Below are 16483 nucleotides of genomic sequence, written 5' to 3'. Positions count from 1 at the left end.
GCAGTCGCGCACACAGACAGACACAGGAAACAAGGTTACCTGTACAGGTCTCGTATGGAGAGGAAGCCCTGCTCGCTGCCGATAACCAGGTACTCCCCGGACACACACATGTCTGTCACCTGCTCCTTCAGGCCCTCCGTACACAGGTGCTTCCCATTGACAGAGTACAGGTGCAGACCGTTCTTATCCTAAACAGAGACAGGATCAGAGACAATCATTCACCAGGACCCAATCATAATGTACCATCTAGTGGTCAACTAGCGTTTTGCTAAGCACCATGGTACAGTACGTCATACTTCCTAACTCACCAACTAAGTCAGTCACTCACTCACTAAGTAAATAACTCACCCTCTATAGCTCACCAAGTAGCTCACTCATCAAGTAAGTCACTATGGCTGCGTTCAGTCAGCCCAATTCTGATATTTCTTCCACTAATTGGTTCGTTGACCAATCACATCAGATCTTTACACATCAGATATTTCTCAGAGCTGATCTAATTGGTCATGAATAAAAGATCTGAATTGGGCTGCCCGTCTAAACACACACACACACACACACACACACACGCTGCCTGGTCAGACTCCTGCACCAAAACACATTAAGATTTTAGAGAAGACGAACAACATTTTCAACGACAAACGAAGAAAGTCACCTATTAACCTGTTGGGGCTAGGGGGCAGTATTTGCACGGCTGGATAAAAAAATGTACCCGATTTAATCTGGTTACTAATCCTACCCAGTAACTAGAATATGCATATACTTATTATATATGGATAGAAAACACCCTAAATTTTCTAAAACTGTTTGAATGGTGTCTGTGAGTATAACAGAACTCATTTGGCAGGCAAAACCCTGAGACATTTTCTGACAGGAAGTGGATACCTGATGTGTTGTATTACCTTTAAACCTATGCCATTGAAAAACACAGGGGCTGAGGAATATTTTGGCACTTCCTATTGCTTCCACTAGATGTCACCAGCCTTTACAAAGTGTTTTGAGTCTTCTGGAGGGAGATCTGACCGAACAAGAGCCATGGAACGATGATGGCCCATTAGACACCTGGCGCGCGAGTTCATGTTGGGTACCCTCGTTCCAATACGTTATAAAAGAGGATGCATTCGTCCACCTTGAATATTATTCATGTTCTGGTTAAAAAAGGCCCTAATGATTTATGCTATACAACGTTTGACATGTTTGAACGAACGTAAATATATTTTTTCCCCATGACGAGAAGTCCGGCTGGCTTAGATCATGTGCTAACAAGACGGAGATTTTGACATAAATGATGAGCTTTTTTGAACAAAACTACATTCGTTATGGACCTGTGATACCTGGAAGTGACATCTGATGAAGAGAATCAAAGGTAATGGATTATTTACATAGTATTTTCGATTTTAGATCTCCCCAACATGACGTCTAGTCTGTATCGCAACGCGTATTTTTCTGGGCGCAGTGCTCAGATTATTGCAAAGTGTGATTTCCCAGTAAGGTTATTTTTAAATCTGGCAAGTTGATTGCGTTCAAGAGATGTAAATCTATAATTCTTTAAATGACAATATAATATTTTACCAATGTTTTCTAATTTTAATTATTTAATTTGTGGTACTGACTTGACTGCCGGTTATTGGAGGGAAACGATTTCCTCAACATCAATGCCATAGTAAAACGCTGTTTTTGGATATAAATATGAACTTGATAGAACTAAAATGCATGCATTGTCTAACATAATGTCCTAGGAGTGTCATCTGATGGAGATTGTAAAAGGTTAGTGCATCATTTTAGCTGGTTTTATAGTTTTGGTGACCCTGTCTTTGAATTGACAAAACATTACACACAACTCTTGTAAATGTACTGTCCTAACATACTCTAAATTTATGCTTTCGCCGTAAAACCTTTTTGAAATCGTAAAACGTGGTTAGATTAAGGAGATGTTTATCTTTCAAAGGGTGTAAAATAGTTGTATGTTTGAAAAATTTGAATTTTGACATTTATTTGGATTCAAATTTGCCGCTCTTGAAATGCACCTGCTGTTGATGGAGTGCACCACGGGTGGGACGCTTGCGTCCCACCTAGCCCATAGAGGTTAAGAATATGTGTTAGTGTACCTTGAGCGTGGCCTTGCCCTCTACACAGGTGTGAACCGCCACACACCCCTCATAAGAGATAGCCAGGTGCAGGATGGAGACAGGCAGGGAGCTCTCACAGGGCGGCCGCAGACACCGCATGTACTGGCCCCGACGCACCGTGTGGATGATCACCGTCCCGTCCTGGTACACACAAACAAAATATCAGCAAGATCCATCTATCTACCAACCCAACCTCTTCACCCCCTCCAACCCTCTTACCCGTGATCCAGAGACGGCCATATCCAGCTCTGTGCTGATGCTGACGCTCAGCACCTCGTCAGTGTGTCCATACAGCACCTGTACCGGCTTGGGACACAGCCCCACTGGACAACCTCCCTGTAGGACACACACACAACATATTCAGTCACACACTCATACACCTGGGTAGTGTTCAGCAGGGCATACAGTAATAGAACAGTTTGCAACCGAAAGTGGATATCTGTGTCAAACTGTTTCTCAACCTTTTTTTTTTAGAGTGTACTAAAGTCAAACGTTTCCACAGTAACAATGCAGTACAAATGCTTTCTAGTCAGTGTAGTGTATTCCAATAAACCCTCAGGTTTCATGATCTCACCTGCTGCAGCACCTGCCACACCATACAGGTGTTGTCCCTGGATCCGGAGATCAAGTGGATCCCACAGTAGTCTGTCGACAGGCACGTCACTATGTCTGCAGAGAGAGAGAGGAGAGATGACACCAAATAATTACTATACTGTATGTACAGACAGTGTGTGTGTGTCTGAGTGCATGTATGTATGTGTGTGATCCATCTATACCCATGTGTCTGATGTGATGTCCCACGGTCTTTCCCTTGACCAGGGAGGTGACCCTCAGGCTGTTGTCCCAGTGGCCACCGCTGAACAGGAGCTTCCCGTCATGGGACACCACAAACAGACCTGCCGTCACCTCCACGCCTGGAGAGAAGGGCCCGCCCAGGACCCGCTGGGTCCTAGAGAGAGAGAGGGGAAGGAGCAGAGAGGAGGAGACCTCAGATACATAACTCACAGAACAACTTTATGACCAAGTAATGACATCAAGTGCCCTCCAAGGGTCTGTTCCAAAACGTTTAAAGTGCTTTCTTCCTGTCTCCCATCCTGGAGGTAACCACAGATCTGTATGTGCTTGGATACGCCATGGCAGAGTTTCCATCATACTGCTGTGACAAACCAAACATTCTCAGATGAGTGATTACTTCAAGGAATGGAGGTAAGAACTCAAACAGGGCTCCCGGTCTCCCAGTCAGACTACAACGCCCCACTGTTTCAAGTAGAAGAGGGGGTGGTGTTGGGGAGGGACTGACTTGGGGTTGGCCACGGAGGGGTCCTTGATGAAGGTAAAGTAGTTGGAGATGTTCTTGTCATAAGGCAGCCAGCCGTGGGTTGCCATCAGACAGTTCTGACTCAGGGTCACCATGGTGTCTGGGCTGCCCTGGGTGATGAAGGAGTGGGACTGGTTCTTGGGGACCACGGCTTTCACCAGAGGCACGTTGTCATTGATCCCCTACAAATCAACATTTATTTATGAAGTCGTTTTTCAATAAAACAGTTTTCATAAAGTACTTTACAATAACCAACAAAGAGGGTCATGATTATATGCTTTGGTGTGTGTGTATTTTCAAAACGAACCTCGACAAAGAAGGACTTGAGTTCGGCAAGGTGCTGGAAGATGCTGAGGGGCGAGGCGTCTAGTCGACCTTTCCTCTTCTCCACCTCCTCCAGAGAAAGACGTACAGGGTGTGGCTCCTATACACACAGACAATACATCACTACAGCCCATCTAAAACACCTGTTCTAAACTAGTGATTCTCAGTTAAATATCCCTGAGTAACCCCACAAGCACCCATTTCTGTTGTAGCCCTGGCTACACCAATCACCAAGCCGTTGACTAGTTTAATAAGGTGTTTGTCTGGTGCTACAACAATGAGTACTGTTGAAGGTCCTCAAAGACCAGAGAATCACTGTTCTAAATAACCCGTTAAAGCCTCATTCCCAATGATTCCTAATTGACCGGTTCATCCTTCAGTGTTCCAATGGGCTCATACCACCAGGAAGGCCTGGGAGTTCTCTCCTGGTCAGGTCAAGCCTTGTGTTTTCCAGTACCTTGAGCAGCTGGCAGGGTGTCTGTCCAAAGTTACTGATCATCCCCTCTACAGCTTTACGCTCCTTCTCATCAGTGATGGCATCCAGGTCCACTGCCCCTACAGCAAAACCAGAGACAAACGCTTCAGTGAAGTGCTATAATATAGCAATCTAGCGTTTCTTTAGCATGAGTGCTATTGTAACAGTCTATGGGTTTTAGTGTTAGCATCCGTACCTTCGTAGGTGCAGCGTTTCTTTAGCATCAGTGCTATTGTATCAATGAGAGTCTATGGGTTTAGTGTTAGCATCCGTACCTGTAAGATGCTATGGATAAGAGCATCTGATAAATGACCAAAATGTAACTGTACCTCCACAGGTGCAGCGTTTCTTTAGCATCAGAGCTATTGTATGAGTGGGAGTCTTTGGGTTTAGTGTTAGCATCTGTACCTTCGTAGGTGCAGTAATAGAAGACATTGAGTGCCTCCACGGCCGCGGGGCCTCGCTGTTTGTAACCGAAGATCAGATCAATCCAGTCTTGCAGGTGGGCCGATACATACTCAGACTCCTGTTACACAACACACACACAGAAAGGCCAAGACACACACGGAGAGACACACACACACACACACACACACACACACACACACAGAAAGGCCAACACACACGGAGAGACAGACACACACACACACACACACACACACACACACACACACACACAGAGAAAGGCCAACACACACGGAGAGACAGACACACACAGAAAGGCCAAGACACACACACATAAATCACTAAATACTACTCTCTGTGGAATGCATTTCTCCTGCACATCATGATAAAATAATGTGTGTGATCCAATTGGGTTACAGAGGTTTTTCTCTCCGCTTGGGATAAAGCATTATGGTAATGATGACTGTCCATGAGAAAAGGAGGCTCACCAGGGCTTTCCTGTGCTTATAAATGAAGTCCTCTGGAGACTTGGCCCATTTAGGCAGGATGACATCATTCACCCTCTCCTTGGAGATCTGCAGGCGCCCTAGATCAAAGGCTAGAGCGAGAGAGAGGAGGATGAACAAAGGACAGGGGAGTGAAAGTGGATTCCATCAGAGTGGCAGTGTGACCGGATAAAAATAAAACAGACAAAATAAAGTTTTAAACTGAGATTCTCAAATTTTACAATTCAGGGTGTAATTGGGTCAGTTATAGATTTTGTCCGATTTGAACAAGTTCCAGTGTTCCACAATCTGAATGTAACTGACAAAATCTGAACCGGTCCAGTTGAGATGAGTCCAGATTTTCTCTGACTGTGTGAACACCACAACAGGGGGCGTGTTCGTACGGACAGTCAATCAACATAGCCAGTGTGTCTGTGATTCTCTACAGACATGGAGCTCATCTCACCGTTCTGATTCTCCAGGAACTCTGGGAAGTAGAAGAACTCTGGGATGAGCTCCTTGACGTCGTTGGGGTTGTCCGTGAGGGTCTGCCACAAAGCTGGGATGGAGTGGAACTGACGGTCCGCACAGTCAAACCTGGACCGAGGGAAGAAGACCAACAGCCAATGGTCTTAAAGAATTCCATAGTACTAGAGACCGGATGGTTTTGCGGACCATGTGACCTGACCAAGACAAACTGTGGATCTAGTAAGGATGTAGCTTGGTGAGGGAAAGACCCCTGGCCTTACTGACATCAGTACAATAGCACCTCTCCAGACAAAAGCATACAGCAGATTGTCAGTTGGAATACACATGTAATCACAGAAGTAGAATGACTAGAATTCACAAAGCTGCTCAGACCACAGTAATTTGACTGGTACAACCCTAACACTGATAACTCTACGGACTTTAATGCTGTTAACTTCTGGCCTGAGTTTTCTAGTCTGATTCCCCCTCACCAAAAGCCATTGCTTACCGTCCACTCTGTAGCGCGATGTGGAGTGACGTGAAGGGTTCCACGCGGATGAGATAGTGCATGACTCCTGCTGCGTTGGAGTAGTGGGTACCGTAGTGGAACCGGTCGATGGTCCCCGTGGGGTCCTCAAAACTCTCATACCTACAGACAGGGAGACGTGGACTGAACATTAGAATTACTTACTATATTTACTAGAATCCAGTTATTGCCCTCATCGAGACATTTCCTCAACGGTAATAAAGTGTTGTATTGCAGTAAGTCTAATTCTACGGACGAGGACACTTAAGTAGTGAAGAGAATGAATGAATACACTGCCACCCTGGAACATGTCACATAATGCAGGTATGTAGACGCAGCACTGGCTCAGTGAGAGAGGTTGAGAGAACCTACTTCTCCCGGACAGCCTTGGCGTTCCGCTCGTTGAGTACGGCCACTGGCTTGGACAAGTCCCGGAACACCGCTGGGTCTGTCAGGTCCAGCTCCTCTGACGTGTAGTCCGACAGGATCCAGGGGAACTGGACACACACAAAATTAACTAAACCATGAACACCCTTTAAAAGAGCACCAAGATGGTATATTCCACATCTTCCCCCATAGGGTCCGTGTTAACAGAACGTACCACTGGGTACTGAGACAGGTCGTTGTAGGTTCGGCCCGCGATGGTATTCAGCTGGATCAGGTAGTCAAAGTTGGTCATCTCTCGGTTCACCCATTTCTACCAAAGGCGAGAGAGCGAGAGCGAGAGCGAGAGCGCGAGAGAGAGCGAGAGAGAGCGAGAGAGAGCGAGAGAGAGCGAGAGAGAGAGCGCGAGAGAGCGCGAGAGAGAGAGAGAGGTTTAACACAACCTGTCAACACAATACCTGAGACCATACTGAGTCCTTAACATGGGTCATGCTCAGTAGGGCATAACGTAACAAAACGTTGAGCAAAAAATAATACATCTGTTCTTATTAGACCAGTTCAGGGAGTATCACCTCCGTTTCAAACCACTTCCTCCCTACTGAACACGACCTTGATCTCCCATGTGAACTTTTGACCCCTAACCTGTGTGAGTCCGGAGGCCTTGAGCAGCTCCTGTGGTGAGCGTGTGCCGTACAGGCTGAGGGAGCGCAGCAGCAGCATCCTACTGTACACCTTGTTCCGCACCTGTCAATCAAACCACAGACCATTCCAACATGAGGGGGTCTGTTCAAAAGCGTGAAATCTTTCAGAATGCTCAGATCAAAATATATTATGTAGAACAGATATGATGGCCTGTCATGTAGAATAGGGAGTAGTACAGGTTCTATTTGTTCTTAACGTTTTACTGTACTCAACACACCTCAGTACTACAGGCCTATGTAGTCATTCCTTCTACATAAGTGTTTCCCAAACCGCTCCTCAAACATTCCCCATCTACTTACTTGATCTATTCCAGGACTAGCCCTCGAGTTGAATCAGGTGGCCTGCTAGTTCTGGAATAGACCAAGTTGTGAAATGGATGGGGGTACACCGTTCTCAATCCACGTAAAAAGCAGATACCAGAACTGGCCTGACCTCTTTCTTAAAGTTGAGGAAGTAGTTGGTCTGGTCTATGAGGAAGATCTCTAGGGCCGAGCGGCGGAGGTTGTACCTTCGCAGGTGGATCTCCCGGATCTGAGATAGAGGCCACTTAAAGTCCTGACCAACACCTGGAAGGACAGACAGCAGAGGGTTGGTTATGTATCATACATAAGGCCAGGAGTTTGACCTAACTAGAGACTTGACCATGGCAAAACTCCAGGCCCTAATATTAACCCTTCGTCATTCCATTTAATATTAGGGCCTGGAGTATTAATATATGATGTGTATTGCATGTGGGAGCAGCTACACCTCTCTGTCTAAGACAACACAATGAGAGTCTTTAACAGTGTAGTATGTATCTATTGTACATGTCTAGTCATAACCCATCCATAACCTCTGGTTTATCAAGTCCTGCTCCTTCAGCCTTCCTTTCACTCTCCTTCTTACTAACAGCAACTCTTCCTCTAAAACCACTATTTCATCCCTTCTACCTCTCCTCCCTCCTCTTTCAGGAGATCCCTTCCTCTAACCCCTACGACCCTCCCATCTTCCTCTCTCTCTCTCCTCACCCTCCTCCTTCTCTGTGCTGCTGTCATAGAAGTAGATGTGCTGGGTGGTGAGCTCCAGACGTCCAGGGCTGACATCCACCTGGGTGACCAGCTCACAGTCCTCCCACAGAACCAGCTTCTCCTTCTGGCCTGCCTCCTCCACTTCCCCCCTGGAAAGAGAGGGCGAGACAGCGAGACAGAGAAAAACAGACAGATAGGTGACCAAGTCCATTCACATTTGTAGTCAAAGCCACCCAACAGTCTACGACAGACACAACACACAACAATTGTGGACAAAGTTGAGAGTGTACTGACGTGTTGTTGGTCGCTGCGGGGTCGTCTTCAGGCAGCTCCAGAATGTCATCCTCCAGGTCGCTGACCTTCACCTGCTTGACCGCCTCCAGCAGTAAGGACTCAGGTGTCACCCTCTGCTGCTGGACACCTGGGGGACGAGAGAGAGGAAGAGGAGGAACGAGAGGCAGAAGAAGAGTTAGAGGAGGAGGATGGTGGAAGAGGAGGAGGATGAGGAGTTGTTAGAGGAGAAGGAAGAGGAACAAGAGGCGAAGGAACAAGAGGCGGAGGAAGAGGAAGGGAACAAAGAAGATGAAGAGGAAGAGAAACAGGAAGAGAAGGGTCAGTGTCTGCAGCTAACATGGTGGTTTATTGAGACTCCAGCGATGCCTATCTGTCTGTTGTCAAGGGAACCAGTGAAGCTGCCTCTCTTACCCAGGTTGTCCCTGAGAGCGCTGGCCTGCCGGTGGTCCTCATAGTTGTAGTTGGGCACCAGTTTGAGTCTCATGCGGGAGTAGTTCTCAGCGCTGGACACTCGCCAGTGCATCTCACTCTGCTGCCTGAGAAAACAACAGACAGGAAAAGGTCAACCAAGTTGCATGAACTGAAGAACAAACTGAACGTAAGAGAGATACCCAGAAACTCTTCTAGGGTGTTTTTCCAAGCCACTGTGCCTCTGCATTGATGGCTCTTTGGGGGTTTTAGGAGGGGTAACTGCTGATGTAAAAAAAAAAAAGAGGACAGTGGACAACAGTTTGGCTGATCAAGCGTTTGCCGTGGTGCTGAGGTAATTACCAATGAAGTCCTATAAACATATATAATACTGTATATATGATATGTAGATATTTATTAGAATGTGTGTGGCCGGTACCTGTCTGCCCAGGGGCCTCTCTCACACACCAGGCTGCGGCGTGCTCCTCTCCACTGCCTGAGGACGGCACTGTGCTGGCTGTGAAGCTGCTTCAGCATGCTGTTGTATCGCAGGTTCTCCTGCCGGCCGCGCCGAGAGAAGGGCTCCACAAACTGCTCCTGAGGGACGGCGGGGCGAGGAACGGGGAGTCAGTGTGTTCTGGTGTGTAGAACACCACAAGGCAATATGCTCTGTGTTACTGTGACCTGACATTACATTTCCATGTTACAGCAGTGTTACTGGCAGCTCACTAGAAAGTGGACCTTACTCAGATCTGTGTGTGTGTGTGTGTGTGTGTGTGTGTGTGTTGTGTTTGACCTGGAAGCGTATCTTGCTCTCTCCCCTCTCCCTCTCTCTCTTGTGCAGGTTGACCATGAAGCTTTCATAGCACTCCTTCCAGAACAGAGCCATGGTCTCATGACCCTGACTAAACGTCTCAATCTCATACTGCTTCATGTAGGGGATGATCTGAGGACAGAGAACCAATCAAAACTGCTTGTTCTGTTCATCTCAGGCTCGCTCCCTCAGCACCGGAAAAATGTATAAAAAATGGATTTTCTCAACACGTTTCTTTCTGCTCTTCAAGAGTTGAATGACTTAGCAATGATTTAGTAAGGCATTGGACCAGCTCCTCACGTATTTGTCGAGGTAGACCCTCCACTCGGGGGAGTCGCAGTACAGCTGGAAGTCCTCGAAGAAGGAGGGGCTGCCGTTGGTGTCAGGCATCTGGGGGAGGTGCAGCTCCATGTACAGCAGCTTGTTCACCTGCAGACAACAACATAATACAAGAGATTAGACAATAATACAACGTGTTGTGAGGTATTGGCATGTTACAGACCAAAAGCATTTGGTTTTTGTTCATTCCATTTAAATAATGGTGGCTAGTAATCCTGGACTACAAAGCATATTCAGAGAATCCATTGAAATCTCTCTTTAGTCCAGGACTATGTTTAATCTGTGTCCTAGACACCGGCCCTTAGTGTGACAAATGTTTTGTCTATGTGCCAAGGTTTTGCCGTTATTTAAGAAAACAGTCAGCAAGTCTCTGTGGAATGTTTGATATGGATACTACTTCATTGTGACTGTTCATCATGCATGTCTTTTTGTGTGTGTGTGTGTGTGTGTGTGTGTGTGTGTGTGTGTGTGTGTGTGTGTGTGTGTGTGTGTGTGTGTGTGCGCGCGCATGCCTGCGTGTGTGTACCTTGGAGAGCAGCGTGCGGAGCAGGGGCACCAGGCACATATAGGTGTCCTCTGTCTGCCCCCCTACAGAGCGTCTCAGGATGCCCTCCACCTTTCCCAGCAGGTAACACGCCTCGTCCTGAGTCTCCACGCTCTTGGTCTGCAGGATGCCGTTCAGCTTGGCTGTGGCCAAGGCACACACCTGGCAGGAGAGGAGATCACTTACACACACTTCTTATCTGGAGGTGATAAAAACATGATCTAAAGACAAGCATTCTGAATAAGATGACATGAGACCTGATAGTTCATATAGAGAATAGTATCTTAAAAAAATAAGAGGGGTGGGGGGGGGTACGTGATAGAGGGTTATAGTGCCTTCTATGAGACTTAGGGCGCGGCGGGTCGCCCTCAAGGGGGACAAAGCTGAAAAGGTTTGAGTACCACCGGTAGACTGAAAGTAGAGGTATGAAGTGTACAGTTGAACCCACTAACTGTAAGTTGCTCTGGAAAAGAGCGTCTGCTACATTACTCAAATGTAAATGTAAGTGTGTATGTATGCGACACTGGAGAGCTTCTCACCTGGGGGTCTTCCTGGGCCATGAAGCCCAGCAGAAGCCTCAGGCCCACCTGGGACAGCTGCAGCCACTGGGCCCCTGATGAGTACCACACCATTAGACTGTCCATCAGAGTCACTGTCTCCTCCAGGACCTAGAAGAAAACAACCATGGAATCAAATCACCTCTTACATGGATTGTGTTACTCAATTGGTTTAGAATTATTTAACATTGCAATCCACAATTAGGCTGTCACTCTTTGGCAATAGACTGATTTCAATGTAACAAATGTCTTCATATGTCAAATCACTGAACTATCACTTTACAATGGTATGACATTCATACATACTGCCAAAGATGTCGCTACTCCTAATAACAATACCTTCTCTGTCCACAGGGCGGGGTTGACCAGGCCCTCGGCCTGCAGGAAGTCCTGCACAACGTGGAGCAGCCGCACAGCGTTCTCGGTGTGCTGGGGCAACATGGCCGCCGTGGCCTCCCGGTTGTCAGTCACAGCCCACTCCAGCATCCTCTCCATCAGACTGGGTGAGAGGGAGGGATAACAGAGGGAGAGGAGAGGAAAGTAAAAGAGTGAGAGAGAGAGAGAGAGAGCGAGATAGTGTCAAACAAAATGTGAATAAACACCAGAGAACCAGACTCTTCAAGACTGATGCGACTGAACACTAAACATATTGCACATTGAACAGCCACGTCACCCTGCAGGCTGGTTCCTACTCCTCACTACAGTCGCCACGTCACCCTGCAGGCTGGTTCCTACTCCTCACTACAGTCATCACGTCACCCTGCAGGCTGGTTCCTACTCCTCACTACAGTCATCACGTCACCCTGCAGGCTGGTTCCTACTCCTCACTACAGTCATCACGTCACCCTGCAGGCTGGTTCCTACTCCTCACTACAGTCATCACGTCACCCTGCAGGCTGGTTCCTACTCCTCACTACAGTCATCACGTCACCCTGCAGGCTGGTTCCTACTCCTCACTACAGTCATCACGTCACCCTGCAGGCTGGTTCCTACTCCTCACTACAGTCATCACGTCACCCTGCAGGCTGGTTCCTACTCCTCACTACAGTCATCACGTCACCCTGCAGGCTGGTTCCTACTCCTCACTACAGTCATCACGTCACCCTGCAGGCTGGTTCCTACTCCTCACTACAGTCATCACGTCACCCTGCAGGCTGGTTCCTACTCCTCACTACAGTCATCACGTCACCCTGCAGGCTGGTTCCTACTCCTCACTACAGTCATCACGTCACCCTGCAGGCTGGTTCCTACTCCTCACTACAGTCATCACGTCACCCTGCAGGCTGGTTCCTACTCCTCACTACAGTCATCACGTCACCCTGCAGGCTGGTTCCTACTCCTCACTACAGTCATCACGTCACCCTGCAAGAATATTTAGTAACAAAATGGTGTCTTTTTAAACTAATATCTTTGTGAGACTGGACCTTTTTAATTGAACGTAATATCTCGTGTTTGTTGTCTGAATGGAACTGTGCATTCTGCATATTTTCAGTCTTTTCTGTAAGAAATGCCTGTGTCCACCTGAGCTTGATGTGGTCGACAGGCAGCAGCAGCTCGTTGGTAGCGCCCAGCTTGGTGAGGGCAGAGAACACCTGCCCCCGCTCCAGCCAGGCGGCATCGTCCGAGCCCTCCACGCCTCGCCACATTACGCACAGCACGATCTCCAGCAGCATGCGAGACAGCTCCTCCTCCGTCCGCTAGGGGGAGACAGAGAGGAGGGAGTCAGTGAGTCACATCCAGGTACAGATAGACACAGAGGGGTTCCCTCCCACCCCCAGCCTCCATGGTGTGGTTTGACCCCCCCCCATGTCTGGCCCTACTGACGTCAGTCCATGGGAGAATTTCAATTGTATTACCTTGACTCCTCGTGTCCTTTCTCCCAGCCCTCTTCTGAAAACCCATCCAAAACAGGACTTCTGACTTTCTCATCCAATGGGTTTTGAGAAGGAGACGAGGAGAGAGGACGCGAGGAGTCAAGGAAATGCAAATTGAGATTGTCCCCATCTATAGATGAGAGGGAGAGGTGACTCCCTACTGAAGCAGTGACATTTCATATCTTTATATTTCTTTATAAGACTGCTGGGGGATCAGAGGACCTGAGGGACATAGGAACACTCTGGCACCACAGAGGAAACCAATAGGGTGGATACAGAAGCCCCCAATAGGGTGGATACAGAAGCCCCCAATAGGGTGGATACAGAAGCCCCCAATAGGGTGGATACAGAAGCCCCCAATAGGGTGGATACAGAAGAAACCAATAGGGTGGATACAGAAGAAACCAATAGGTTAATCTGGATCCCTACCAGGAATTAGCTTTCAAATATCCAATTTGAGCAGCTGAAGGAAAGGAAGACAATTTATACTATTGATATACAGCCACTGACTAGCCAGACTGTTCCTAGGGCCTTCAGGAAACCACCTAGAGGAAACCCCTTTAGTCTATTGATATACAGCCACTGACTAGCCAGACTGTTCCTAGGGCCTTCAGGAAACCACCTAGAGGAAACCCCTTTAGTCTATTGATATACAGCCACTGACTAGCCAGACTGTTCCTAGGGCCTTCAGGAAACCACCTAGAGGAAACCCCTTTAGTCTATTGATATACAGCCACTGGGACTTGCTAGCTACACTGAAGAGGAGAGGAAACCACTATAGACAGGTGTCTCACCTCAGCGCAGCTGAACGACTCCCCCAATGACACGTTGTCGCTGAACAGGAAGCTGTCCTCGGTGAGGGACGCCGACGAGGCATCTGGGAAGGCCTTGGCTGACGTCTCCAGCGGCGATGGCGTGCTGACCATGCTCCCCGGCGTCTGGTTGCCGCTCTCCCCGCCCTCATAGGCACTCATGTGGGACAGGTCCAAACTCAAACCCCCTGCTTTCCCTCCCCCAGAGGCCCAGGGCTTGAGCAACTGGCCCTCTCCAATCTGACTAATGGGCGTGTCCAGAAGCGAAAGTACATCCCCGTTTTCAAGACTATCCACTGATCTTCTGGAGCTCACGCTGAGGCGGTCTTCATCCACCAGTCTTCCGGCGCTGCCTGCTCGGCCCCTCCTCTCCAGGGGAAGTTCTAGGCGGCTGCCGCTGCCCCGGCTGAGGTTGAGGTCCAGGCTGCAGGTGCTGGCAGCATCGCCCCGCCCCGGGCCGCCCTCGCAGGGGGAGCGCAGGAACAGCCTCATCAGGGTCTCCTGCCAGCACAGCTGTCTGGAGATCTCCCGCGCCGCGTCCTGCTGGGACTGGAGGAGCTGGTACAGCTAGGGGGAGAGAGAGCAGTAATATTACTACCTGAGTATTCATTACTGCTCATTTAACATTACTGACCTGTTATTTATTATTCAATGAGTATTACGCTTACTTTTATGTTATTTATGTCATCAATGATTAAATCTTTTTTGGGGATGGAGAAAGAACGAGGGAAGGAATGATAGCGAGGGAGAGAGAGGAAGGATAGAGAGAGGGGGGAAGGAGGAAGGATAGAGGGGGGAAGGAGGAAGGATAGAGGGGGGAAGGAGGAAGGATAGAGAGAGGGGGGAAGGAGGAAGGATAGAGAGAGGGGGATGGAGGAAGGATAGAAAGAGGAGGATGGAGGAAGGATAGAGAGAGGGGGATGGATAGAGGGACAGAATAGAGCTTTAGGAAGATCAAAACCAGATATTTTAGAACAAGCACATAATCACTTTTATAATACCTTAATTTCAAAGATTTCAAAGTAATATCATGCATTTCCGTTTATGGTTGATGTTGTGATTTAATTATTATGGATATCAACATCTGGTATGTAGGAAGATGTCTGTTTCTACCCTGAGGACAGGCTTATACCTGTATGTGTGTCATTTTAATAACTTAGTGTGTGTGCGTGCTCTGTTCCCTCACCCTATTGCACACGAGCAGGCGTACGCTGGGCCCGGCCCGGTGAGTCAGCTGGACCAGGGCCATAAGGTCCTTGTAGCTCACCACATGATCTAGGGGGGGGGGGTCAAAGGTAAACATGATGAGCCATAGCCATATAATTTAGTAGAGTACACATTGACTGTATCTCTATCTGTTGGGCCACACCATAGTACTGGGTCATGTTCAGTAGGGCACACCGTATAAAAACATTTTGCAACGGAAGGCAGAAATGTGTGTTCAGGAAGTACCTCACTGTTTCTAAACGTTTTGTCCCAGCTGAACATAACCCTAATTGATCTGTCCATATAACTGAATGGGTAAAACACGGGTCCCGTGTGGCTCAGTTGGTAGAGCATGGTGTTTGCAACGCCAGGGTTGTGGGTTCGATTCCCACGGGGGACCAGTACGGAGAATTTTTTTTAATGAAATGTATGCATTAACTACTGTAAGTCGCTCTGGATAAGAGCGTCTGCTAAATGACTAAAATGTAAATCTGAAGTACACTGGAGAAACATTGATTTCCTTCTCCTGCCCTTCTCCAGTCATTCATTTATTTATGGAGAGGAAGCCATTCTCTGCAGTCTGTACTCCCTGCAACTTCAGCCTCACCCGAGCCAATCATTCAGCCCTCAACGTTTCATTGATTGCCCACTAAATCACACTCCCATGGAGTCACAGGAGTAGAGCCAGCCAATCAAAACTATGCAAGGGCTGAACACCACATGTACAAAGGTCTATAGGGACAGCTGGGTAAAGCGGAGTCAGTACTAATTCCTTTTTATTGGCCAATGAAATGAAACCACTTCACCTGCGTTACTGTAGATATTGCTTCGGTAAAAAAACATTTGTATTGCCTTTTACTATTGAATTTGTTTGCTGTTTTGTATGTATTTGTTAAGTTGCAAATGAATTACCCTTCGGACACAATAACTATTTATTGAATGGAATTTAAAAACGACGCTGATGATTGGCTGTTGAAGGAGCCGTCTCCAACCATCGAGTGATCTAGTCCCCAGAAACATATTTGAATAATGGTATGGTGGACATTGACAGGGTGTGAGAGACACCGTCACCCACCTGTGTGGAGCACCTGGTTGAGCAGGCTCTTGACGAGGGAGGGGGTGATGTGGAGGTCAGAGAAGAGCAGGGAGAGACCAGAGTATCCCACCTCCCTCAGCTTCAGCCTCTGCTTGTTCTTCTCATAGACACGGTCGCAGCGCAGCATGCGGTCAAACATCTGGACTCACACACGGCAAAGACCATTAAATGATGTTACATTAGCAGCATTCAATGTCCAAAAGAGAAAGGTCTTGTATAGAACCTAGTGAAAGTATTGACTCATCTGCACAACATAACCAACTCCACATATTCAAAGTAAAATTACATTTAAAAATAAATCCAGAACATTTCCAGGCCA

At 47.7% G+C, this 16483-nt stretch overlaps 1 protein-coding gene across 5 annotated transcripts in view; it reads right to left on the bottom strand.

The window, feature by feature from the left end:
- The window catches only part of LOC106574613 (neurobeachin-like protein 1), a 75856-nt gene that overhangs the window by 5372 nt on the left and 54001 nt on the right, over positions 1–16483 (bottom strand). For all 5 annotated transcript variants that reach the window (XR_006759854.1, XM_045698179.1, XM_045698180.1 and 2 more), the window contains 29 exons: positions 16144–16303; positions 15049–15137; positions 13845–14429; positions 12698–12873; positions 11516–11675; positions 11159–11287; positions 10602–10781; positions 10037–10165; positions 9719–9868; positions 9362–9519; positions 8926–9050; positions 8515–8641; positions 8221–8369; positions 7646–7779; positions 7154–7255; positions 6729–6824; positions 6500–6624; positions 6110–6250; positions 5600–5730; positions 5137–5246; positions 4652–4769; positions 4226–4323; positions 3752–3868; positions 3427–3626; positions 2903–3075; positions 2701–2795; positions 2346–2462; positions 2106–2267; positions 40–188 (listed from right to left, as the gene is read on the bottom strand). Coding sequence is in view for 4 of the 5 variants with exons in the window: in XM_045698179.1 (XP_045554135.1) it covers positions 40–188; positions 2106–2267; positions 2346–2462; positions 2701–2795; positions 2903–3075; positions 3427–3626; positions 3752–3868; positions 4226–4323; positions 4652–4769; positions 5137–5246; positions 5600–5730; positions 6110–6250; positions 6500–6624; positions 6729–6824; positions 7154–7255; positions 7646–7779; positions 8221–8369; positions 8515–8641; positions 8926–9050; positions 9362–9519; positions 9719–9868; positions 10037–10165; positions 10602–10781; positions 11159–11287; positions 11516–11675; positions 12698–12873; positions 13845–14429; positions 15049–15137; positions 16144–16303 (4385 nt within the window). In the remaining variant the exon portion in view is untranslated. The remainder of the gene's footprint in view (positions 1–39; positions 189–2105; positions 2268–2345; positions 2463–2700; positions 2796–2902; positions 3076–3426; positions 3627–3751; positions 3869–4225; positions 4324–4651; positions 4770–5136; positions 5247–5599; positions 5731–6109; positions 6251–6499; positions 6625–6728; positions 6825–7153; positions 7256–7645; positions 7780–8220; positions 8370–8514; positions 8642–8925; positions 9051–9361; positions 9520–9718; positions 9869–10036; positions 10166–10601; positions 10782–11158; positions 11288–11515; positions 11676–12697; positions 12874–13844; positions 14430–15048; positions 15138–16143; positions 16304–16483) is intronic.

This window comes from Salmo salar, chromosome ssa16 (genome assembly GCF_905237065.1).
Source record: "Salmo salar chromosome ssa16, Ssal_v3.1, whole genome shotgun sequence".
Taxonomy (NCBI): Eukaryota; Metazoa; Chordata; class Actinopteri; order Salmoniformes; family Salmonidae; genus Salmo; species Salmo salar.
The sequence above is the reverse complement of the archived record's forward strand: the minus strand, read 5'-3'. Positions and strand labels throughout refer to the sequence as shown.